General features: G+C 47.8%; 2 protein-coding genes across 2 annotated transcripts in view; one reads left to right on the plus strand and one right to left on the minus strand.

Annotated features, from left to right (window-relative positions):
* Positions 1-20889, minus strand: part of EFCAB5 (EF-hand calcium binding domain 5) — a 79466-nt gene extending 58577 nt beyond the window's left edge. The window contains exons 1-2 of the mRNA XM_087890365.1: positions 20790-20889; positions 2287-2854 (exon numbers count right to left, since the gene is read on the minus strand). Coding sequence (XP_087746491.1) covers positions 2287-2843 — 557 coding nt within the window. The 5' untranslated portion in view covers positions 2844-2854; positions 20790-20889. The remainder of the gene's footprint in view (positions 1-2286; positions 2855-20789) is intronic.
* SSH2 (slingshot protein phosphatase 2) overlaps positions 20479-21419 on the plus strand; it is a 155477-nt gene continuing 154536 nt past the window's right edge. The window contains exon 1 of the mRNA XM_087890356.1: positions 20479-20820. Coding sequence (XP_087746482.1) covers positions 20758-20820 — 63 coding nt within the window. The 5' untranslated portion in view covers positions 20479-20757. The remainder of the gene's footprint in view (positions 20821-21419) is intronic.

Raw genomic sequence — 21419 nt, forward strand, 5'->3', positions numbered from 1 at the left:
TAGAGTCTCAACGTCTTTTTTTTAATATCGTGATGGCAAGCAAGACTCTGAATAATGATACATCCTGTGGACCGGGTGGATCTTCTGATGCAGTAGAGCTTGTTTTAGGATCCCTTGAAGTATCTCACTGGAGGTTGCAATCGGGACCAATAAGAAAAGCCAAGGGAGCTTCAGCTCTGAAGAGGACGTAGAATAACTACTGTAATGCTCTCTACATGGGGCTCCCCTTGAAGAGCGCTCGGAGGCTCCAACTGGTCCAGAATGCGGCCGCATGGGTGATTATGGGGGCAACACAGCACACCCATGTAACACCTCTCCTGCGTGAGCTGCACTGGCTCCCGGTGGTCTTCCGGGTGCGCCTCAAGGTGTTGGTTCTTACCTTTAAATTGCTCCATGGCTTAGGACTTGGGTATGTATGAGATCGCCTTCCGCCACCAACAGCCAATACTTTCCCACAGAGAGGGACTCCTCCGGGTGCCGTCGGTCAAACAATGTCGACTGGTGACCCCCAGGGGGAGAGCCTTCTCTGTGGGGGCACCTGCCCTCTGGAATGAATTGCCCCTGGAGGTTCGCATGAACCCCGACCTACGTACCTTTCGCCGTGCCCTTAAGACTCTTTTGTTCCAACAGGCCAGGCTGGCTTAGAAAATGAATTTTAAATTGGGTGTTTGTAGCTTTTAACATAAGGGCCAAATTTATATATTTATTTTAAATTGTTTTTAAATTTTGTGAGTAGATGTTTGCTTTAATATGGCTGTACACCGCCCTGAGTCCTTTGGGAGAAGGGCAGTATAGAAGTTTAATAAATACAAATAAATACAAATACAAATAACTTATGGACGCTCAGCTTGTCCCAGGATGGCGAGGAACTCGATGCTCTCTGAGCTGAGTTGTTTCCTTGCAGACGTTTCACGACCCAGCTGGATAACCTCATCAGGGCAAGAGGGTGTATGGGGTTTGGTCTCTATTTATATACCAGTGGCTTGCCCTGTCAGTGTTGGTGGGAATGTTTTCTTCTGTTGGTGGCTCCTCGGTTGTGCTGTTGTTGACTATTAACTTGTTTGTCTGAGTTGGTAGTTCCTTGAGTGGGGTATTGTTGACTGCTAACCATCCCACCGACAGGTCAACCCACTTTATAGGCACAGGGGGCAAACTCCAGAGGTGGGTTTCAGCAGGTCCGGAGCAGTTCTGGAGAACTGGTAGCGGAAATTTTGAGTAGTTCGGAGAACCCGTAAATACCACCTCTGGCTTGCCCTGCCCCTATCTATTCTCTGCCTCCCGAGTCCCAGGTGATCGGGAAGGAATGGGGATTTTGCAGTAACCTTCCCCTGCCATGCCCACCAAGCCACACCCACAGAACCAGTAGTAAAAATGTTTGAATCCCACCACTGGCAAACTCTACTCCCTCCTAGCATTGATAATGTTCCCTACTTGGGTCGTGAAATTAAAAGAAAACTAGCAAGCTCAGAGAGCACCAAGGACTACACAGTTGTCCTCCTCCTCCTCCTCCTCCTTTCTCCAAGCCCCGCTTCCTTCTAGCACTGATGATGTTCCCTAGTTGGGTCATGAAACATCTGCAAGAAATGCAACAAAGCTCAAAGAGCACCAGGGACCCCACAATAATCCTCCTCCTCCTCCTCTTCCTTCTCCCTTCTTCTCCTTCTTTTCTCTTCTTTTCTCTTCTTCACCTTCTCCTCCTCCTCCTTCTTCTTCTTCTCCTCCTCCTTCTTCTCCTCCTCCTCCTTCTCTCTTCTTCTCCTTCTTTTTTCCCTCTTCCTCCTCCTCCTTCTTGTTCTCTCCCTTCTTCTCCTTTTTCTCCTCCTCCTCCTTCTGCCCTGCTCATACTCTACAAACCCCTCTCCTTCTAGCACTGATGATGTTCCCTAGTTGGGTCATGAAACATCTGCAAGAAAAGCACCAAGCTCAGAGAGCACCAAGGACCCCACAGTCCTTCCTCCTCCTCCTCCTCCTCCTCCTCCTCCTCCTCCTCCTCTCTGTAAACCCCTCACTCCCTTCCAGCACTGATGATGTTACCTAGTTGGGTAATACGACATCTGCAAGAAAAGCACCAAGCTCAGAGAGCACCAAGGACTTCACAGTCCTCCTCCTCCCTTCTAGCACTGATGATGTTCCCTAGTTGGGTCACGAAACGTCTGCAAGAAATCCACCAAGCTTCGGAGAGCACCAAGTCCCCCACCGTTCAATCCCGAGCTACAGATATTCTCCCCTTAGTATCAGGCCCAACTTTCCGTTTGAACCGGCTCCCCTCAGGTGGACCTAACTCACTTATGCAGCGTCGTGTCGGGCACGCGTGTCTTCAGCTGATCCGTGATGGCCTTCAGCCCTCGCACGTAGGGGTTGGGCTTGGCGCTCAGATCGTAGGTAGGGTTATGCCTCATCAGGTATTCGCCCAGGAAGATCATGGGGTTAAAGGGGCAGGCTTCGGACTCCTTGGGCTCCAGCGCCTGCTTCCGTTCTGCCACCTTTAGCAGCTTCTCCACGGCGGGCACCAAAGTGGGCAGAAGCTTATCGAGAAGATACGCCCGGGTTTCCAGAGTCATGGACTCGGTGTTGAACCAATCTTGGGACAGGCTATCCGGCGGGTCCTCCTTTTCCATCTTCTCCTGCTGCAGCGTTTTCTTCTGCAGCCTCGTCATCTTGATGCCCTGCAGATCCAAAGCTCGCAGCTGGACGCGGTCGTGGAAAACGGCCTTCCACTGAGCGTCCGCCGTCGGAGACACAGAGCGAAGGGCGGCCCCCACGTTTGGCTTGCCTGCTCCCACGGGGAGGTCGTTGCCTTGGTTGACTTCGGCACCGTTTTCCCTGTCTGGGTCCGTGGCCATGTTTGCGGTCTCTGCAAGGGAAGAGGAAAAGGAAGGACGATCTGATTCTGACAGCGGTGAGTGACGCAGCTGTCAAAAAAAGCCAACGCAATCCTAAACTGCATGGTTATGGGCGCAACTCGTTGTGCCCGTGTGACACCCCTCCTGCGCGAGCTGCACTGGCTCCCAGTGGTCTTCCGGGTGCGATTCAAGGTGCTGGTTACCACCTTTAAAGCGCTCCATGGCATAGGACTCGGGTACCTCCGAGACCGACTTCTGCCACCAATAGCCTCCCACCGGCCAGTTCGCTCCCACAGAGAGGGTCTCCTCAGGGTGCCATCGGCCAAGTTATGTCGGCTGGCGGCGCCCAGGGGGAGGGCCTTCTCTGTGGGAGCCCCAGCCCTGTGGAATGAACTGCCCCCGGAAATACGCAAGATCTCCGACCTCCGGGTGTTTCGCTGCGCTCTGAAGACCCTGTTGTTCCGCCAGACCGGGCTATCAACATAATGATTTTAAATTGGGGTATTCTAAATTTTTTGGGGTTTTAAACCGGCCAAATCTATTTAATTATTTTGAATTTTAATCATTGTTGTGTCTTGTGTTTTTAAATTGGCTGTACACCGCCCTGAGTCCTTCGGGAGAAGGGCGGTATAGAAATAAAATTATTATTATTATTATTATTATTATTATTATTATTATTATTATTATTATTATTATTATTATTATTATTATTATTATTAACAGAGGGATACAATCAAGATCAAGGGAAGTACTAATACCACTCTATAAAGCAGTGGTGAAATCCAATTTTTTTTTACTACCGGTTCTGTGGGCGTGGCTTGGTGGGCGTGGTGTGGCTGGGTGGGCGTGGCAGGGGAAGGATACTGCAAAATCTCCATTCCCACCCCACTCCAGGGGGAAGGATACTGCAAAATCTCCATTCCCACCCCACTCCTGGGGGAAGGATACTGCAAAATCTCCATTCCCACCCCACTCCAGGGGAATTATACTGCAAAATCTCCATTCCCACCCCAATCCAGGGGAAGGATACTACAAAATCTCCATTCCCACTCTACTCCTGGGGGAAAGATATTGCAAAATCTCCATTCCCTCTCCAGTCCAGAGGAAGGATGCTGTAAAATCTCCATTCCCACCCCACTCCAGGGGAAGGATACTGTAAAATCTCCATTCCCTCTCCAGTCCAGAGGAAGGATGCTGTAAAATCTCCATTCCCACCCCAATCCAGGGGAAGGATACTGTAAAATCTCCATTCCCACCCCACCCCTGGGGGAAGGATACTGCAAAATCTCCATTCCCACCCCGCTCCTGGGGGAAGGATACTACAAAATCTCCATTCCCACCCCACTCCTGGGGGAAGTATACTGCAAAATCTCCATTCCCACCCCAATCCAGGGGAAGGATACTGGAAAATACCCATTCCCTCCGCACTCCTGGGGGAAGGATATTGCAAAATCTCCATTCTCTCCCCACTCCTGGGGGAAGGATACTACAAAATCTCCATTCCCACCCCACTCCAGGGGAAGGATACTGCAAAATCTCCATTCCCACCCCGCTCCTGGGGGAAGGATACTACAAAATCTCCATTCCCACCCCACTCCTGGGGGAAGTATACTGCAAAATCTCCATTCCCACCCCAATCCAGGGGAAGGATACTGGAAAATACCCATTCCCTCCGCACTCCTGGGGGAAGGATATTGCAAAATCTCCATTCTCTCCCCACTCCTGGGGGAAGGATACTACAAAATCTCCATTCCCACCCCACTCCAGGGGAAGGATACTGCAAAATCTCCATTCCCACCCCACTCCTGGGGGAAAGATATTGCAAAATCTCCATTCCCACCCCACTCTGGGGCCAGCCAGAGGTGGTATTTGCCGGTTCTCCGAACTACTCAAAATTTCCGCTACCGGTTCTCCAGAACCTGTCAGAACCTGCTGGATTTCACCCCTGCTATATTAAGCCTTAGTAAGGCCACACTTAGAATGCTGCATCCAGTACTATAAAAAAGATGTTGAGACTCTGGAAAGCAGGGGTGAAATCCAGCAGGTTCTGACGAACCGGTAGCGGAAATTTTGAGTAGTTCGGAGAACCGACAAATACCACCTCTGGCTGGCCCCAGAGTGGGGTGGGAATGGAGATTTTGCAATATCCTTCCCCTGCCACGCCCACCAAGCCACGCCCACAGAACCGGTAGTAAAAAAAAAAACTGAATTTCACCACTGCTGGAAAGGTTCCTGAACGTTTCGTGACCAGATCTTCATCAGATCACGAGACCCCCTCCCCCCATGTGACACATCCACACCTGCAGCCCTTATAAACAGGACACCGATGCTGACATCCCCTGACCTAAACTCTGCTGAAGGCGTTAGCTAGCGTGGTAACGAAACGTCCGGAAACCAACCCACCAGCTCGGAGGTAACGAAAATTCATCCTCGTTCTTCGTATGTTTGAGCCTCCAGTCCCCTAATCCTCTTCGATGCTCTTCTCTGCACTCTTTCCAGAGTCTCAACATCTTTGTTTTATATCGTGGCCACAGCTATTTGAAGTTACAACTGCCAAAACATCTTAGGGAGATATTTACGCGAGCGAGATTTGAACAGCTCGACACAATTGAGCCTTGATAGTACAGTGGTTTAATGCACCCTGTTATTAACACAGCTGCCTGCAATTTACTGCAGGTTCGAATCTCGCCAAGGCTCAAGGTCGACTCAGCCTTCCATCCTTTCTAAGGTGGGTAAATTGAGGACCCAGTTTGTGGGGGCAATAAGCTGACTTTGTATAAAATATACAAAAAATATGAAGGCTATTGCTTAACGCATTGTAAGCCGCCCTGAGTCTCCGGAGAAGGGCGGCATATAAATCAAATTAAAAAAAATAAATAAAATGGTCAGATATGGGAGATTCCATTCTATACTACAATGGACGTCTCTGCATTTGTGGAGCGACAGAGGTAGAAGAGTTGGCTCATATCCTATGTGATGGTTGCCTGTATTAGAGGGTGAGGGACTGGTACCTCGGTCTACATACCAAACGAAGGACCCATTGGGATCCCCAAATCAAAACCACTTACCTTGTGTGCGTCCAGAATCTGAAAATAACATTTAACACAGCATAGCTACTTAAGCAAAATGGGGGTAAATTGCAGGGGTGACACCGAAATATAATTTTATCACATTTTATCTATATCTCAAATTATTGTACTTTATTCCATTTTCATCTTAGATTGTATTTTTTATTCCAATTTCATTTTAAATCGCATTTCGTTCCAATTTCATTTTACAACTGCATCTCATTATCCAATTCCATTTTAAATTGCTTTTATCAAATTTCAGGAATGATTTGTTTCTGGAACTCTGCGCTTTGATGTGGCCCAAGGCAGGGGTGAAATCCAGCAGGTTTTGACAGGTTTTCTGGAGAACTGGTAGCGGAAATTTTGAGTAGTTTGGAGAACCGGCAAATACCACCTCTGGCTAGCCCCAGAGTGGGGAGGGAATGGAGATTTTGCAGTATCCTTCCCCTGGAGTGGGATGGGAATGGAGATATTTTATTTTATTTTATTTTATTTATTTTATTATTTTATTTTATTTTATTTTATTTTATTTTATTTTATTTTATTTTATTTTATTATTTTATTTTATTTTATTTTATTTTATTTTATTTTATTATTTTATTTTATTTTATTTTATTTTATTTTATTATTTTATTTTATTTTATTTTATTTTATTTTATTTTATTTTATTTATATGCCGCCCTTCTCCGGAGACTCAGGGCGGCTTACAGTGCGTTAAGCAATAGCCTTCATACTTTTGTATATTTTTATACAAAATCAGCTTATTGCCCCCACAAACTGGGTCCTCAATTTACCTACCTTAGAAAGGATGGAAGGCTGAGTCGACCTTGAGCCTGGTAAGATTCAAACCTGCAGTAATTGCAGGCATAACAGGGTGCTTTAGACCACTGTACTACCAAGGCTCTTTCAGTATCCTTCCCCTGGAGTGGGGTGGGAATGGAGATTTTGCAGTATCCTTCCCCTGCCACGCCCAAGCCACACCATGTCCACCAAGCTACGCCCACAGAACCGGTAGTAAAAAAAAAAATTGGATTTCACCACTGGCCCAAGGGCTAATCAATCAATCCAATCAATCAATAAATATCGTGGCGACCAAAACCGGACGCAATATCCCAAGTGTGCCCTTACCAAGGCCTTATAAAATGGGATTAACGCTTTCCAGAGGCTGCCGGAGACCTGAGAAACGCGTCTGAATCCTCACTCCGACGTCTCTTTTCTTTCAGCAAAATCTCAGCATCCTTCAGGTTGCCTTACCGGGACAACCTGTTAAGAAATGCCGCGTATTTATGGAGGCTTACCTGTTGGGGCAGATCTGATCTGAAAATGCGTGAGAATTTGTGACGGGGCTGTCTAATTTTAGCTGCCTGCAATCTTGCACGGACTTCCAGCGCCTGCACCCTCCCTGCGGAGCGCAGAATCCGGCAGTGTAAATGTTTGAGGTTGCTAAGCAACAGTTGGTGGAGGGGAAGGTGTGGAGGGGGGGGCAATCCATCTCCTCGGGCAGCTGGGGAAGGTGAGCGCGCCAACGGTCCTCCTCCTATCATGGTTTCATCTCGGGGTGGTGGGAACCAAGAAAGAAAAGGAGGGGTGGGTGGGTGAGAGGGTGGGAGGAAATCCTGACCATTCATGCTCAGAGGGTCTTGGACCCAGGGTGGATAAAAATCAATGGTTTTTTTTTAAAAAATCAAAAAAATCAGATTTTTTAAATTTAAATCGGATTTTTTTTTATTTAAATTGGATTTTTTTGATTTTTATTGAATTTATTTTTGGGGTAAAAATCTATCGTAAGATAGTTTTCTATTTAAGATACGTAAATAATTTAGTTTATTCAGCATGAAATGGAGCTTAGTTATGTAGCAGGAGGCTGTATATTCTGCAACACTGGGACGATCGGTGAGGCAACGGCGGGTCAAAGGAGGAGCAGAGATGACAGTTGCTCTTTAACAATTATGGTTTAAATCGAGTTGATTTAAATCAAGCCTTTTTACTAGTGATTTAAATCGTGATTTAAATTGTGATTTAAATCAACTCAATTTAAATCAAATCCACCCTGCTTGGACCTTCTCCAGGGAAGGTTCTCCAGGCTTGTGTCAGACTCACCAAAGGACGGTTGTGGCTGGAAACCCAGGATGGGAAAAAAGCACAGCCACTGAGAAAACCGGTTTATCGTTTCTTTGTCCTACCAGGCAGGGTTGGCATTCACTTACTTTCCTTACTGGTTTGCAAATGTGAGCGCGCGTGCACGCCACTTCCACGCGTGCACACAGCCTTCCGCGCATGAGATTTGCTCACAGGCGCACCTTTCGCTCATGCGCACGGCCTAAATAGGACGGACCACTTGTAAGTTTTGCTCCCGATTCGCCCGAACCGGTCTGAACCGGCTGAATACCACCTCTGCTGCAGGGGTGGGTTCTAAATTTTTTTACTACCGGTTCTGTGGGCGCGGCTTATTTTGTGGGTGTGGCTTGGAGGTCATGTGACTAGGTGGGCGTGGCTAGTTGGTCAGAGTCATTTCTAGAAGGTCCTCGCACTTACAACCAGTCCTCGCACTTACGACCCGACTCATTTGTTTGCTTTTAACACTGATCAGCTGTAGGACGGCCCTTTGAAGCCCCCCGGCAAGAGGTTAAACAGTTTTTTCCTTCTAGCCAATCAGCTGGGACTCAGGAGGCAGCAATAGATTGGGGGTGGGGCCAAATAAAAGGTAAGAATAACGTGGGGGTGGGTGGGGGGGAGGGCGGGGCGGGGGGAGAACCGGTTCGGTGACGTCATATCGTCACCGCTACCGGCTCTGCCGAACCGGACCGAACCGGGAGGAACCCACCACTGCTCTGCTGCTGGGGCTAACAGACTTTGGAGGGCACGATCTATGGTTCTGAGTCTTTGATAGAAGCCATCGTGATGACATCGTGCGGCTCACTATGGTTTCTATCCAATCCTTGTAAACCGAGGCCAGTTGTGTAGCGTGGGCCAGCAACGGGCATCATTAGCGTATTTCACAGCAATTGTGATCAGGGTCATGTGAAGGAGCCTTGGTGGTGCAGCGGACTAAAGTGCTGTTAAGTAGCACTTAGCTGCCTGCAATTACAGCGAGTTCAAATCTCACCAGGCTCAAGGTTGACTCAGCCTTCCATCCTTCCGAGGTAGGTAAAATGAGGATCCGGATTGTGGGGGCAATAAGCTGACTTTGTATAAATATACAAAAGTATGAAGGCTATTGTTTAAAGCAAAGAGCCTGTAGTACAGTGGACTAAAGCACTGTTATTAACATCTGCTGCCTGCAATTACTGCGCGTTCAAATCTCACCAGGCTCGAGGTTGACTCAGCCTTCCATCCTTTCGAGGTAGGTAAAATGAGGACCCGGATTGTGGGGGCAATAAGCTGACTTTGTATAAAAAAAAGAACACCGCTTAGGGGGGCCCCGAAAGCCGTACTAAGCAGGTATATACAAAAGTATGAAGGCTATTGCTTAACGCTTTGTAAGCCGCCCTGAGTCTCCGGAGAAGGGCGGCATATAAATCAAACCAATCAATCAATCAATCAATCAATCAATCAATCAATCAGTGTTAATACCGCTTTATAAGGCCTTGGTAAGGCCACACTTGGAATCCTGCATCCAGTTTTGGTCGCCACGATGTAAAAAAGATGTGGAGACTCTAGAAAGTGTGCAGAGAAGAGCAACAAAAAGGATTAGGGGGCTAAAACATATAAAGAATGGTTGCTGGAATTGCGTAGGTCTAGTTTGATGAAAAGAAGGACCGGGGGGGACATGATAGCAGTCTTCCAATATCTCAAGGGCTGCCCCAAAGAAGTGGGGGTCAACCTATTCTCCAAAGGACGTGAGGGCAGGACAAGAAGCAATGAATGGAAACTAATCAAGGAGAGAAGCAACCTGGAATTAAGAAGAAACTTCCTAACAGTGAGAACGATTAACCAGTGGAACAACTTGCCACCAGAAGTTGTGGGTGCTCCATCAGTAGAGGTTTTCAAAAAATAGACTGGAAAGCCATTTGTCGGAAATGGTATAGGGTTTCCAGCTTGAGCAGGGGGTTGGGCTAGAAGACCTCTAAGATCCCTTCCAACTCTGTTATTCTGTTTAGTTGTGGGTGCTCCAATTCTGGAGGTTTTCAAAGATAGACCAGGCAACCATTTGACCAGAATAGTATAGGATCTCCTCCTTCAGCAGGAGGTTGGACTAGAAGACCTCAAAGGTCCCTTCCAACTGTTATTCTGTAGTTCTGTAATTGCATCCTGAGGTCACTTGTCCTCCACAGGCCTCTGTGGCTGGCGGTTTATTTATCAAAGGCAGGATTTGAAATCAGGGCTGCTTTTCAGCCATTCAGGTGGAATTATAAAATGTAACAAGAAAAGCAGATCAGCGAAATGGGAAGAAGAATTCATAGCTAGAATCCAGAGCAATCCCAAAATTTGCCAGATGAATCTAGCAAGACGATATCCTGCAACCTTTTGCAAGCCATATAACAGAATATTTCTAGAGAGAGAGAGGCTAAATTTAAGGACTCTTTCAGTGGAAATTCAGGTAGGGGCAATAGGCCAGTTGTCAAGAAAATAATGTTTGAAATAATGGTGATAAATACTGCAGGCGCCCAGGCTGTTAAACCGCTAACCTTTCTGACGCCAAGAAATCAGAAACAAGATTGTATGATCTGGAAAAGGTTTGGGTACGTATCCATAGCAAAGAAAGGAGGCTCGAGAAAAAAAATCTGTGTGCAGATTAGTGCACCGGTGCGTGATTTCCGCGCATAAGGCAAGTGGGTTTTCATCTTACAAAGGAAGAACGGAGAGAGAGACACAAACACAGAGAGAGAAAGAAATGCCAAACGAACAAGGAAAGGTTAAAAAAGAAAGGTTTTTTGCTCCATTGCATCCTTTTGATTGCACGGATTACACAGTTCAAACCAGAAAGCGGAATAGAGCAAAGCTCTCTCTGTGTGTGTTGTGTTGTGTTGTGTGTTGGGTTGGGTTGTGTGCATGTTCAGGGTGCCAAAATATTTGATTCTTCTTCCGAGGAACCTTGACAAAGACAAGGACCGAAGGAGCGATGTTTGGAAAAGCAGAGTAAACAAGAATGGGTATCGTGGGCCTATATCGATTTAATTTATATGCAGGTAGTCCTCTACTTACAAACTGTTCCTTTAGTGACCGTTTGAAGTTACAACGGCGCTGGGAAAAGGGACTTAGGACCAGTGATGGATTCAGCCGGTTCGGGCGAATCGGTTGTTAAATTGCTGGCTGGCCCCGCCCCTTCCCGGAGTCCCCACACGCCTCTAGGCCCATAACTGGGTGCAGGGGTGGGGGGGTACGGCATGGCCCCCACTGCGGCCCGTTTTTGCTCCCAGGGGAGTGCAGGAGGCCGAGTACTGCCTGTCACACACCCCTGGCCACGCCCACCATGGCCACGCCCACCTAGCCGGTCATTAGGGCAGAGAACCGGTTGTTAAATTATTTGAATCCCACCACTGCTTAGGACCGCTTTTCACACTTAGCGACCGTTGTGGCATCCCCATGGTCACGTGATCGAAATTCAGAGGCTTGGCAACTGGCTCGTATTTATGACGGTTGCAGTGTCCCGGGGTCACGTGATCCCCGTTTTGCGACCTTCCGACAAGCAAAGTCTACGGAAAAGCCGGATCCGCTTAACGACCGTTTTGCTAACTTAACAACTGTCACGATTCATCTAATACAGTGTTTCTCTACCTTGGAAGCTTGAAGATGGGTGGACTTCAACTCCCAGAATCCCCCAGCCAGTGCTGCTGGCTGGGGGATTCTGGGAGTTGAAGTCCACCCATCTTCAAGCTTCCAAGGTAGAGAAACACTGATCTAACGATTGTGACAGGACAGGTCGTAGAATGGGGCAAGGCTCCACTTAACTGTCTCGCTTAACAACAGAAATTTTGGGCTCGGTTGCGGTCGTTAAGTCACCTGCACCCTGAATATATTGTTAAGAATGGCAAGACTGAAAGAAATAATAGCGGGAATAAAAATTGGAGGTTGAGACACAAATGGGAATACAGGTAGCCCTGGACATACAAACCGTTCGTTTAGAGACCGTTCAAAGTTACAACGGCATTGAAAAAAGAGACTTATGACCGTTTTTCACACTTACAACCGTTGCAGGATCGCCATGGTCACGTGATCAAAATTCAGCCGCTTGGAAACTGACTCATACTTATGACGCTGATCCCCTTTTGCGACCTTCTGACAAGCAAAGTCGTTGGGGAAGCCAGATTCACTTAACCCCCAGGTTAATTATCGACTGCCGTGATTCACTTAACAACGGTGGCAAGAAAGGTTGCAAAATGTGGCAAAGCTCACTTAACGAATTTTTCACTTAGTAGCAGACACTTTGGGCTCAATTTTTGCAGCTTCCCAGCCAGCTTCCAACAAGCAAAGTCAGGGGAAGTAGGCGGATTCACTTAACGACCGTCTGGGTCTCCTGCCTGAGCAGGGGGTTGGACTAGAAGACCTCCAAGGTCCCTTCCAACTCTTGTGATTCTGACATCTGTTATCTGATCCCCTTAACAAGTGCAACAAAAAGGGGTGTAAAATGAGGTGTGACTCACTTAAAAACCACCTAGCTTACTTAGCAACTGAAATTTTGGTCTCAACTGCAGCCATAAGTCGAGGACTACCTGTATGGCACAGGATCGCATATTATTAGCCGAGAATAAAGTGCAGGAAGATTTATCGCGAAAAGAGAATGTGAAAATTCAGATCGATATCATACTTTAATAGAGGAAATGTCAACCTACTACGCACTCAACGTACACGGAGAATACAGATAGAAATAAAGTCCTTTAGGCAAGGAGAAAGCAAACAATAATTTTTAGATAATGTCAGGAAGGGCATAAAGGGCACTATAATGATAGCAAAGAGGAGAATAATAAAAATGATGTTCTTTCTAATGATATGTGGGGATATCTGGAAAATGTAGAGGCGGAGAGAGAGAGAGAGACATGTAAATAAACATTTCTATCTCTTCATTTGTTTCATTGATTCATATGGCTGCCCAATTCACAAATTCGACTGCTCCTCTCTTTTAGTAGACTTAACGTCCCAAAGAGAACTACGATTTTTCTGATGCCCTGACGCCAGGAGGGATCGTGGCTGTTATTCCTTTCCTCCTGGCCTTCTTTACTTTTCCCCTACGTGCGTTTTCACACGCTGTGCACCCTCCAACCTCTTTCTTGTGCTGTTTTTGGCTGTTCCTCGCGAGGCTTTCATGGCTTTTATACAGAACGTTCTCAAATATCACTGGAATTCCGAAATATCAAGCCAAGACATTTACTGTAAATACTGTAAGAGGCAAGGCTTTGCTTGGGGTCAAGACCTCCGAACGGGAGGGCAAAAACAAAGAAAAAAGAAAGAGAAAAATTGCGAAGTGACCCCCTGCTTTCATCAGAACTGGGGTGCCAGCACTGCATGGAGTTTGGTTGTAAGAATGTGCTGCAAGTCCAAATTAGAGTAGAACAGAATAGAGCTGGGAGGGACCTTGGAGGTCTTCTAGTCCAGCCCCCTGTTCAAGCAGGGCTTAGTAACACGGGGTTTAGCAACAATGCTAGGGCTTAATAGCACCACTTGGGGTGACGGAGGCATGCTGGGAGTTGAAGTTTGCACCTCTGAAGTTCGCTGAGATTGGTGACCTCTTTGGCCAACAGGGGGCAGAATTGCATGGATTCCCCAGCTAATCCACATTTATTCACATGTATTTAGCATATGGCATCTAGAGAGGTCAGACAATCACAGACACACAAATTTAGTTTAAATATAGCCCCACCAAATAATAGATAGATAGATAGATAGATAGATAGATAGATAGATAGATAGATAGATAGATAGATAGATAGATAGATAGATAGATAGATAGATAGATAGGAGAGAGATTGGATGGATGGATAGATAGAGAGATATGTAAGATAGAGAGAGAGCTTGATGGATAGATAGGTAATGTAAGATAGGTAGATATGTAGAGAGATAAATCGATCAATGAGAGATAGATAGATAGATAGATAGATAGATAGATAGATAGATAGATAGATAGATAGGAGAGAGATTGGATGGATGGATAGATAGAGAGATATGTAAGATAGAGAGAGAGCTTGATGGATAGATAGGTAATGTAAGATAGGTAGATATGTAGAGAGATAAATCGATCAATGAGAGATAGATAGATAGATAGATAGATAGATAGATAGATAGATAGATAGATAGATAGATAGATAGATAGATAGATAGATAGGAGAGAGATTGGATGGAAGGATAGAGAGGTATGTAAGATAGATAGATAGATAGAGAGAGAGAGATTGATGGATAGATAGGTAGATATGTAAGATAGGTAGGTATGTAGATAGATAGATAGATAGATAGATAGGAGAGAGATTGGATGGAAGGATAGATAGAGAGATATGTAAGATAGAGAGAGAGAGAGATTGATGGATAGATAGGTAGATATGAAAGATAGGTAGGTATGTAGAGAGATTGATCGATCGATGAGAGATAGATAGATAGATAGATAGATAGATAGATAGATAGATAGATAGATAGATAGATAGATAGGAGAGAGATTGGATGGAAGGATAGATAGATATGTGTGTGTGTGTGAGAGAGAGAGAGAGATTGATTGATGGATAAATAGGTAGATATGTAAGATAGGTAGGTATGTAGAGAGATAGATCGATCGATGAGAGAGATAAATAGATAGATAGATAGACAGACAGACAGACAGACAGACAGACAGACAGACAGACAGACAGACAGACACAGGCAGTCCTCAATTTACGACCACAATTGGCATCTGGCATCCTTCAGTCTCCAAAGACTATAGTATCGTGCTCTGGAAAGACCACAACTGAGCCCAACGTTTATGTTGCCAAGTGAAAAATTTGCTAAGTGAGTTTTGCCCCATTTTACGACTTTTCTTGCCACAGTTCTTAAGCGAACCACTGCAGTTGTTAAATTAGTGACACTGTTGTTAATGAGAATTTGGCTTCCCTGTTGACTTTGCTTGGCAGGAGGTCACAAAAGCATCTGAATGTAAATCTGGTGACCCTGGGGATGCTGCAACGGTCGTCAGTGTGAAAAACGGTCCTAAGTCACTTTTTTCAGTGCCGTTGTAAAGTTCGAACAGTCACTAAATGAACTGGCTACCTGTATGTGGGTATGAAGTGTAGACTACCTCCACCATGGTGTATCCCAGGCAATGTTCCGTCTTAAAAGAGCGGCTAAAAGTCTACACACAGAGGGACTAAACTGGATACAGGTAGTCCTCGACTTACAACAGTTCATTTAGTGACCGTTCGAAGTTACGACTGCACTGAAAAAAATGATTTAGGACCGTTTTTCACACTGATGACCATTGCAGCGTCCCCAGCATCACCGGATCAAAATTCAGATGCTCGGCAACCGACTCGTATTTATGACGGTGACAGCATCCTGGGCAGGGGTGAAATGCTACCGGTTTCCACTGGTTCGGGCTCCACCCACCCGCCTGGACGTCATTACTTCCAGGTTTTAACCCGGAAGTAACCTTTTTTTTATCCTCTGCACATGCGCAGAGGGTCCAAAATCACACGTGATACACACACACTTCCGAACCAGTATGGAAGGTAGGTAGATTTCATCCCTGGTCCTGGGATCACGTCAGGGGTGGGTTCTTCTGCGCATGTGTTCTGATGACGTCGGGGTTGGTGGGCGGAGCCTCCCGCCGGTTTTACTACTGGTTATTTATTTTTTTTATTTATTTATTGAATTTCTATACCGCCCTACTCCCAAAGGACTCAGGGCGTTGAACGGCCAAATAAAATACATATATTACAAATGTTAAAAAACCATTAAAATACAATTAAATAATTGGCCCAGAAAATGAAATTTAAAACACCCCAAATTCATAAGACAAGTTTCAAATTTAAAAATTTTAAAAACAATTTAAAAGAGAGATTAGGCCAGGCTGGCCTGCTGAAATAGAAATGTTTTGATGGCATGGCGGAAAGCGCGCAGGTCCGGGATCTTCCGTATCTCCGGGGGGAGCTCGTTCCAGATGACGGGTGCCCCCACAGAGAAGGCTCTCCCCCTGGGGGCTGCCAATCGACACTGTTTGGCCGACGGCACCCTGAGGAGCCCCTCTCTATGGGAGCGCACTGGTCGGTGAGAGGCTACTGGTGGCAGAAGGCGGTCTCGTAAATACCCCGGTCCTAAGCCATGGAGCGCTCTAAAGGTGGTAACCAAAACCTTGAAGCGCACCCGGAAGACCACCGGGAGCCAGTGCAGCTCGCGCAGGAGGGGAGTCACATGGGAGCGCCCCGTTGCTCCCAGTTCTATAGAACTGGTGCGAACCGGCGGCAACCCACCCCTGGATCACCTGGGTTCTATTTTTTTTACTACCAGTTCTGTGGGCGTGGCTTATTTTGTGGGCATGGCTTGGTGGGGGGGTGTAATGTGACTGGGTGAGTGTGGCCAACTTTTTTTTTTTTACTTTTAAAAGCATTTTTTTCTACAACCTTAAGAGGTTGCAGAAAACAATGCTTTGAAAAGCCTCTGACGATCCAGCTGAGCCGCAGGATCATCAGAGGCTATTTTTTTTACTTTTAAAAGCATTTTTTCGGCCGAAGAGGTTGTAGAAAAAATGCTTTTAAAAGTAAAAAAAAAAAAAAAGCCTCTGATGAGGTGGGCGGAGTAAGCGAGCAGCGACCGGGCCGGGGATCGGTTTGGGGGGGCGTGGCCAGCCAATGTTATTACCGGTTCTCGGAACTACTACAAATCTTTACTACCGGTTCTTGCGAACCAGTGCGAACCGGGAGCAACCCACCACTGATGTGATCCCCTTTTGCGACCTTCTGACAAGCCAAACCAAGGGGGGAAGCCAGATTCACTTAACAACTGTGTGACTAACTTAACAACTGCAGCGATTCACTTAACAACGGTGGCAAGGAAAGTCGTAAAAATGGGGCAAAACTCCCTTAACACATGTCTCATTTTTAGCGACATAAATTTTGGGCTCCATTGTGGTCGTAAGTTGAGGACTATCCCAGGCAATATTCTCTCTTAAGAGAGCGGCTAATCGTCTTATACACATGGGGACCAAACTGGGCATTGGATCATCCCACATGATCAAAGTCTACAGAGGCCGCGTTACTTCATCCACCGAAAAATAGTAGAAAACTAGCGAAAAGGAGGAGAAAAAGAAAAAGAAGGCTCTGCTTTTTATTTCAGTGGGAGCCCAGCGAAAACGAAACCTGGCTGTTAGCTTCCTAGCAAACGCCAAGTGATACTGCCTACTTTGCAAGTCAAGACTTCTCTCCATGCCCCCAGGGAGGGTATTTTCCCTGGGTTGAGAAAAGGAACATCATCGCAAGCCCATCCCTCTTAGATCCAGGGAGGATCCTTTACAAGCCTTGCAGAGAAGTTTGCCGGTTCTAGCAAAGAAGGAAAAAAGAGGGAGGTTTGGGGCTCTTGGCAGGGAAGGTGTGTTTGAGGCCAGCCCTGCCTAGTAGAGACCCCCTTTGGCCATCCTTTGCTTCACCTGAGCAGGGAGAGAAACGTGGGAATCTCCCTGGAGATTTTCCCGCTGGAGATCCAGCTGCTCCACAGGCCGAGAGCTAAGACCGTTTAAGCTTCCCAGCACTGAATCGCTTTAGGGTTTCATCCAAGGGAAAAATCCAGCAGGTTCTGGAGAACCGGTAGCGGAAATTTTGAGTAGTTCGGAGAACCGGCAAATACCACCTCTGGCTGGCCCCAGAGTGGGGTGGGAATGGGGATTTTGCAGTATCCTTCCCCTGGAGTGGGGTGGGAATGGAGATTTTGCAATATCCTTCCCCTGGAGTAGGGTGGGAATGGGGATTTTGCAGTATCCTTCCCCTGGAGTGGGGTGGGAATGGAGATTTTGCAATATCCTTCCCCTGGAGTAGGGTGGGAATGGAGATTTTGCAGTATCCTTTCCCTGGAGTGGGGTGGGAATGGGGATTTTGCAGTATCCTTCCCCTGGAGTCGGGTGGGAATGGGGATTTTGCAGTATCCTTCCCCTGGAGTCGGGTGGGAATGGGGATTTTGCAGTATCCTTCCCCCAGGAGTGGGGTGGGAATGGGGATTTTGCAGTATCCTTCCCCTGGAGTCGGGTGGGAATGGGGATTTTGCAGTATCCTTCCCCTGGAGTTGGGTGGGAATGGGGATTTTGCAGTATCCTTCCCCCAGGAGTGGGGTGGGAATGGATATTTTGCAGTATCCTTCCCCTGGAGTCGGGTGGGAATGGGGATTTTGCAGTATCCTTCCCCCTGGAGTGGGGTGGGAATGGGGATTTTGCAGTATCCTTCCCCTGCCACGCCCACCAAGCCACACCCACAGCACCGGTAGTAAAAAAAAATTGGATTTCACTACTGGTTTCATCCCCATTGGCTATGGTGGCATCACCGTCAACCCTTTGGTAAAAGTTGGGAATTTACTGGTGATCCCGGACTTATAACAGTTCATTTAGTGACCGTTCAAAAATTACAACAGCACTGAAAAAAAAATGACTTACGACCTTTTTTCACACTTACGATTGTTGCAACATCCGCAAGTTCACGTAATCAGAACTTAAGACGCTTGGCAACTGACTCATATTTATGATAGTCGGAGTGCCTGGGGCGGTGTCACGTGATCCCCTTTGGTGACCTTCTGACAAACCATGTCAACGGGGAAGCTGGATTCACTTAACGACCAGGTGACAATTACAGGGATTCACTTAACAACGCGTGCCAAGAAAGGTTGTAAAATGGGACAAAACTCAAACTTAATGAATGTCTCACTTAGCAGCAGAAATTTTGGGCTCGGTTGCGGTCGTTAAGTCACCTGCACCCTGAATATATTGTAAGAATGGCAAGACTGAAAGAAGTAATAGCGGGAATAAAAAACGGAGGTTGAAACACAAATGGGAATACAGGTAGCCAGGGGTGGGATTCAGCCGGTTCGTGCCGGATTCGGGCGAACTCGTAGTTGTGACCTGGGTGGGCCTGGCCACACAACACCCCCCCCCCAGTGATATACCATCCTATTTAGCTGCGTTTTTTTAAGCAAAATGCATGCACAGAAGGACGTGAGTGCGCGCTCACATTTCCGGTGCTGGGCCGAACCGGTTTTTAAATTATGCGAAGGCCAGCTCTGCAGGTAGCTCTGTTGCTAACTTAACAGCTGCAATCATTCACTTAAGCGTCGTGGCAAGGCGAGTTGTTAAGGTGCGGCCAGAGTCACAAATTTCTTGTTTAACGACATAAATTTGGGGCTCCATCGCGGTCGTAAGCTGAGGGTATGGTTCGTAGCACAGTTGGCCAGATGTTCAGAATGGATTTGGTATTTCTCTGCCTACCTATCGAGCCCTCCCCAAGGACTTAAGATAGGCAGATGTTGGTGTTCTGTGGCCTGAGACTGAGGTATCGTTGTAGGATGGGAGCTGCTCCAAGCAAACCAACCGTTGTAAGTCGAGGACTGCCTGTGGCTGTGAGAAATCCACTAGAACCACAATTCTTCTTAGATCCCCTGCAGTCGCTTTCATCCTTGTTCACTCCTACGCCCTGAAGGTGGGGGATTGATGAAGGGGGACCCCCTTTTCAGGGTCTTTCAAGGAATAGCTTTCCTCACCGAATTGCTTTCTCTCTCGGCCTGTAAGTCCTCGACTTACAACAGTTCATTTAATGACCGTTTGGTGTTACAACGGCACTGAAAAAAGGGACCAATGACCGTTTTTCACACTTACGACCATTGCAGCATCCCCATGGTCAAGTAACATCGAAGCGCTTGGCCACTGACTCATATAATATGACGGCCGCCGTGTCCCGGGGCCAGGTGCTCTCCATTTGCCACCTTCTGACAAGCCAAGTCAATAGGGGAAGCCAGATTCACTTACGAACAGTGAATTAAGCAGTGATTCGCTTAACAACTGCGGCAAGAAAGGTGGCAAAACGGGGCCAAACTCATTTCAGAAGTGTCTCACTTAGCAGCATAAATTCGGGGTTCCCTTGTGGTCGTACGTCGAGGACTACCTGTACATACACACATGTCTCACTCAGCAACATAAATTTGGGGCTCCATTGTGGTCATAAGTTGGAAGACTACCTGTACATACACAAACAAGCACTCTCAGCAACGTAAATTTGGGGCTCCATTGTGGTCATAAATTGAGGACTACCTGTACATACAGACACGTCTCACTCAGCAACATAAATTTGGGGCTCTGTTGTGGTCGTAAGTTGAGGACTACCTGTAAGCAGAAACACACACACATCTCACTTAGCAGCATAAATTCGGGGTTCCCTTGTGGTTGTAAGTCGAGGACTACCTGTACATACATACACACACACGTCTCACTTAGCAGCATAAATCTGGGGCTCCATACTTGTTGTAAATCGAGGTCTATCTACACACACACACACACAAACACACAAAGAGCGGCTCACAAAGCAGCCTCCCTCCCCCTCTCCCTCCTCCGCAGCGGGCGCGCAAGAGTTAACCGCACCCGCAGGGGGGCGTGGCCGCGGCGAGGGGGGGCGGAGCCAGCGAGGGGAGGGAGGGAAGGAGGGGAGGCCGGCCCGGCGGCTTGACAGGTGACGCATGCGCGCTGCCGCCTCATTGTGCCCGGCCGGCCCAACCCCGCCGCGCCTCAGTCGGCGAGCGAGCGTTGGCGGGGGAGGCCGCCATCGCCGCCGCTCGTGCTGCCGCCGCCGCCGCCGCTTCCTCGCTCCCCTCACGGGCCTTCCGTCCTCTCGCTTTGGCCGCCATGGAATAACTAAGGCCGAGGGAGTGGGGGGGCGGCTCTTGGCAGGCAGGCCGGCCGGCCGGGGAGGCCCCGCCGCGCCCCGATGGCTCTGGTGACGGTGCAGCGCTCGCCTACCCCCAGCGCCACCTCCAGCCCCTGCGCCTCGGTGAGTCGCTCTCGGCGGGAGGGGAAATCGCGCCCGTTGCTGCTGCCGCTGCCGCCGCCGCGGTCGAGAGGGGCGGCTTCTGCGCAGGCGCGGCGCGCGCGCTCGCCTCTCTCTCACTCTCTCCCCCCCTCCCTCCCCGCCCCGCTCGTGTGTCTTTTTCGGTATTTTGTCCTCCTCCCGCCACCGTCCTCCCCCCCACCACTCCCTCCTGCTTGACAGCTGCAGCCCATTCATTCTTTCGAGGCTGCTGCTTCCATTCATTCATTCATTCCCTCCCTCCCTCTTTTCTTTTTCCTTCCCCCGCTTCCAAAATGGAGGCTGAGGCTGGGAGGGGGCGCCTCGGGGTGACCCTTGGCGGTGGATGCCCTTCAGCCCCAGGCTTGGTTGGCAAACCCCCCCCCCCAGTCTCTCTCTCTCTCCAGCTACGCACCCCAGAGGTGTGCTTGTGTGTCTTTGTGTGTCTTTGTGTATGTTTTATAGGGCTGGGGCCTGTAAAAGGGGTGGGGGGAACCCACAACTCATACTCTTGGCTCCCTGGCTTGCTTTCCTGCTGAAAAAGTCCCGTTTGGGAGCTTTTTTTAAAAAAATAAATAAATGAA

Source organism: Pantherophis guttatus, chromosome 1 (assembly GCF_059756535.1).
Source record: "Pantherophis guttatus breed Tessera chromosome 1, ASM5975653v1, whole genome shotgun sequence".
Taxonomy (NCBI): Eukaryota; Metazoa; Chordata; class Lepidosauria; order Squamata; family Colubridae; genus Pantherophis; species Pantherophis guttatus.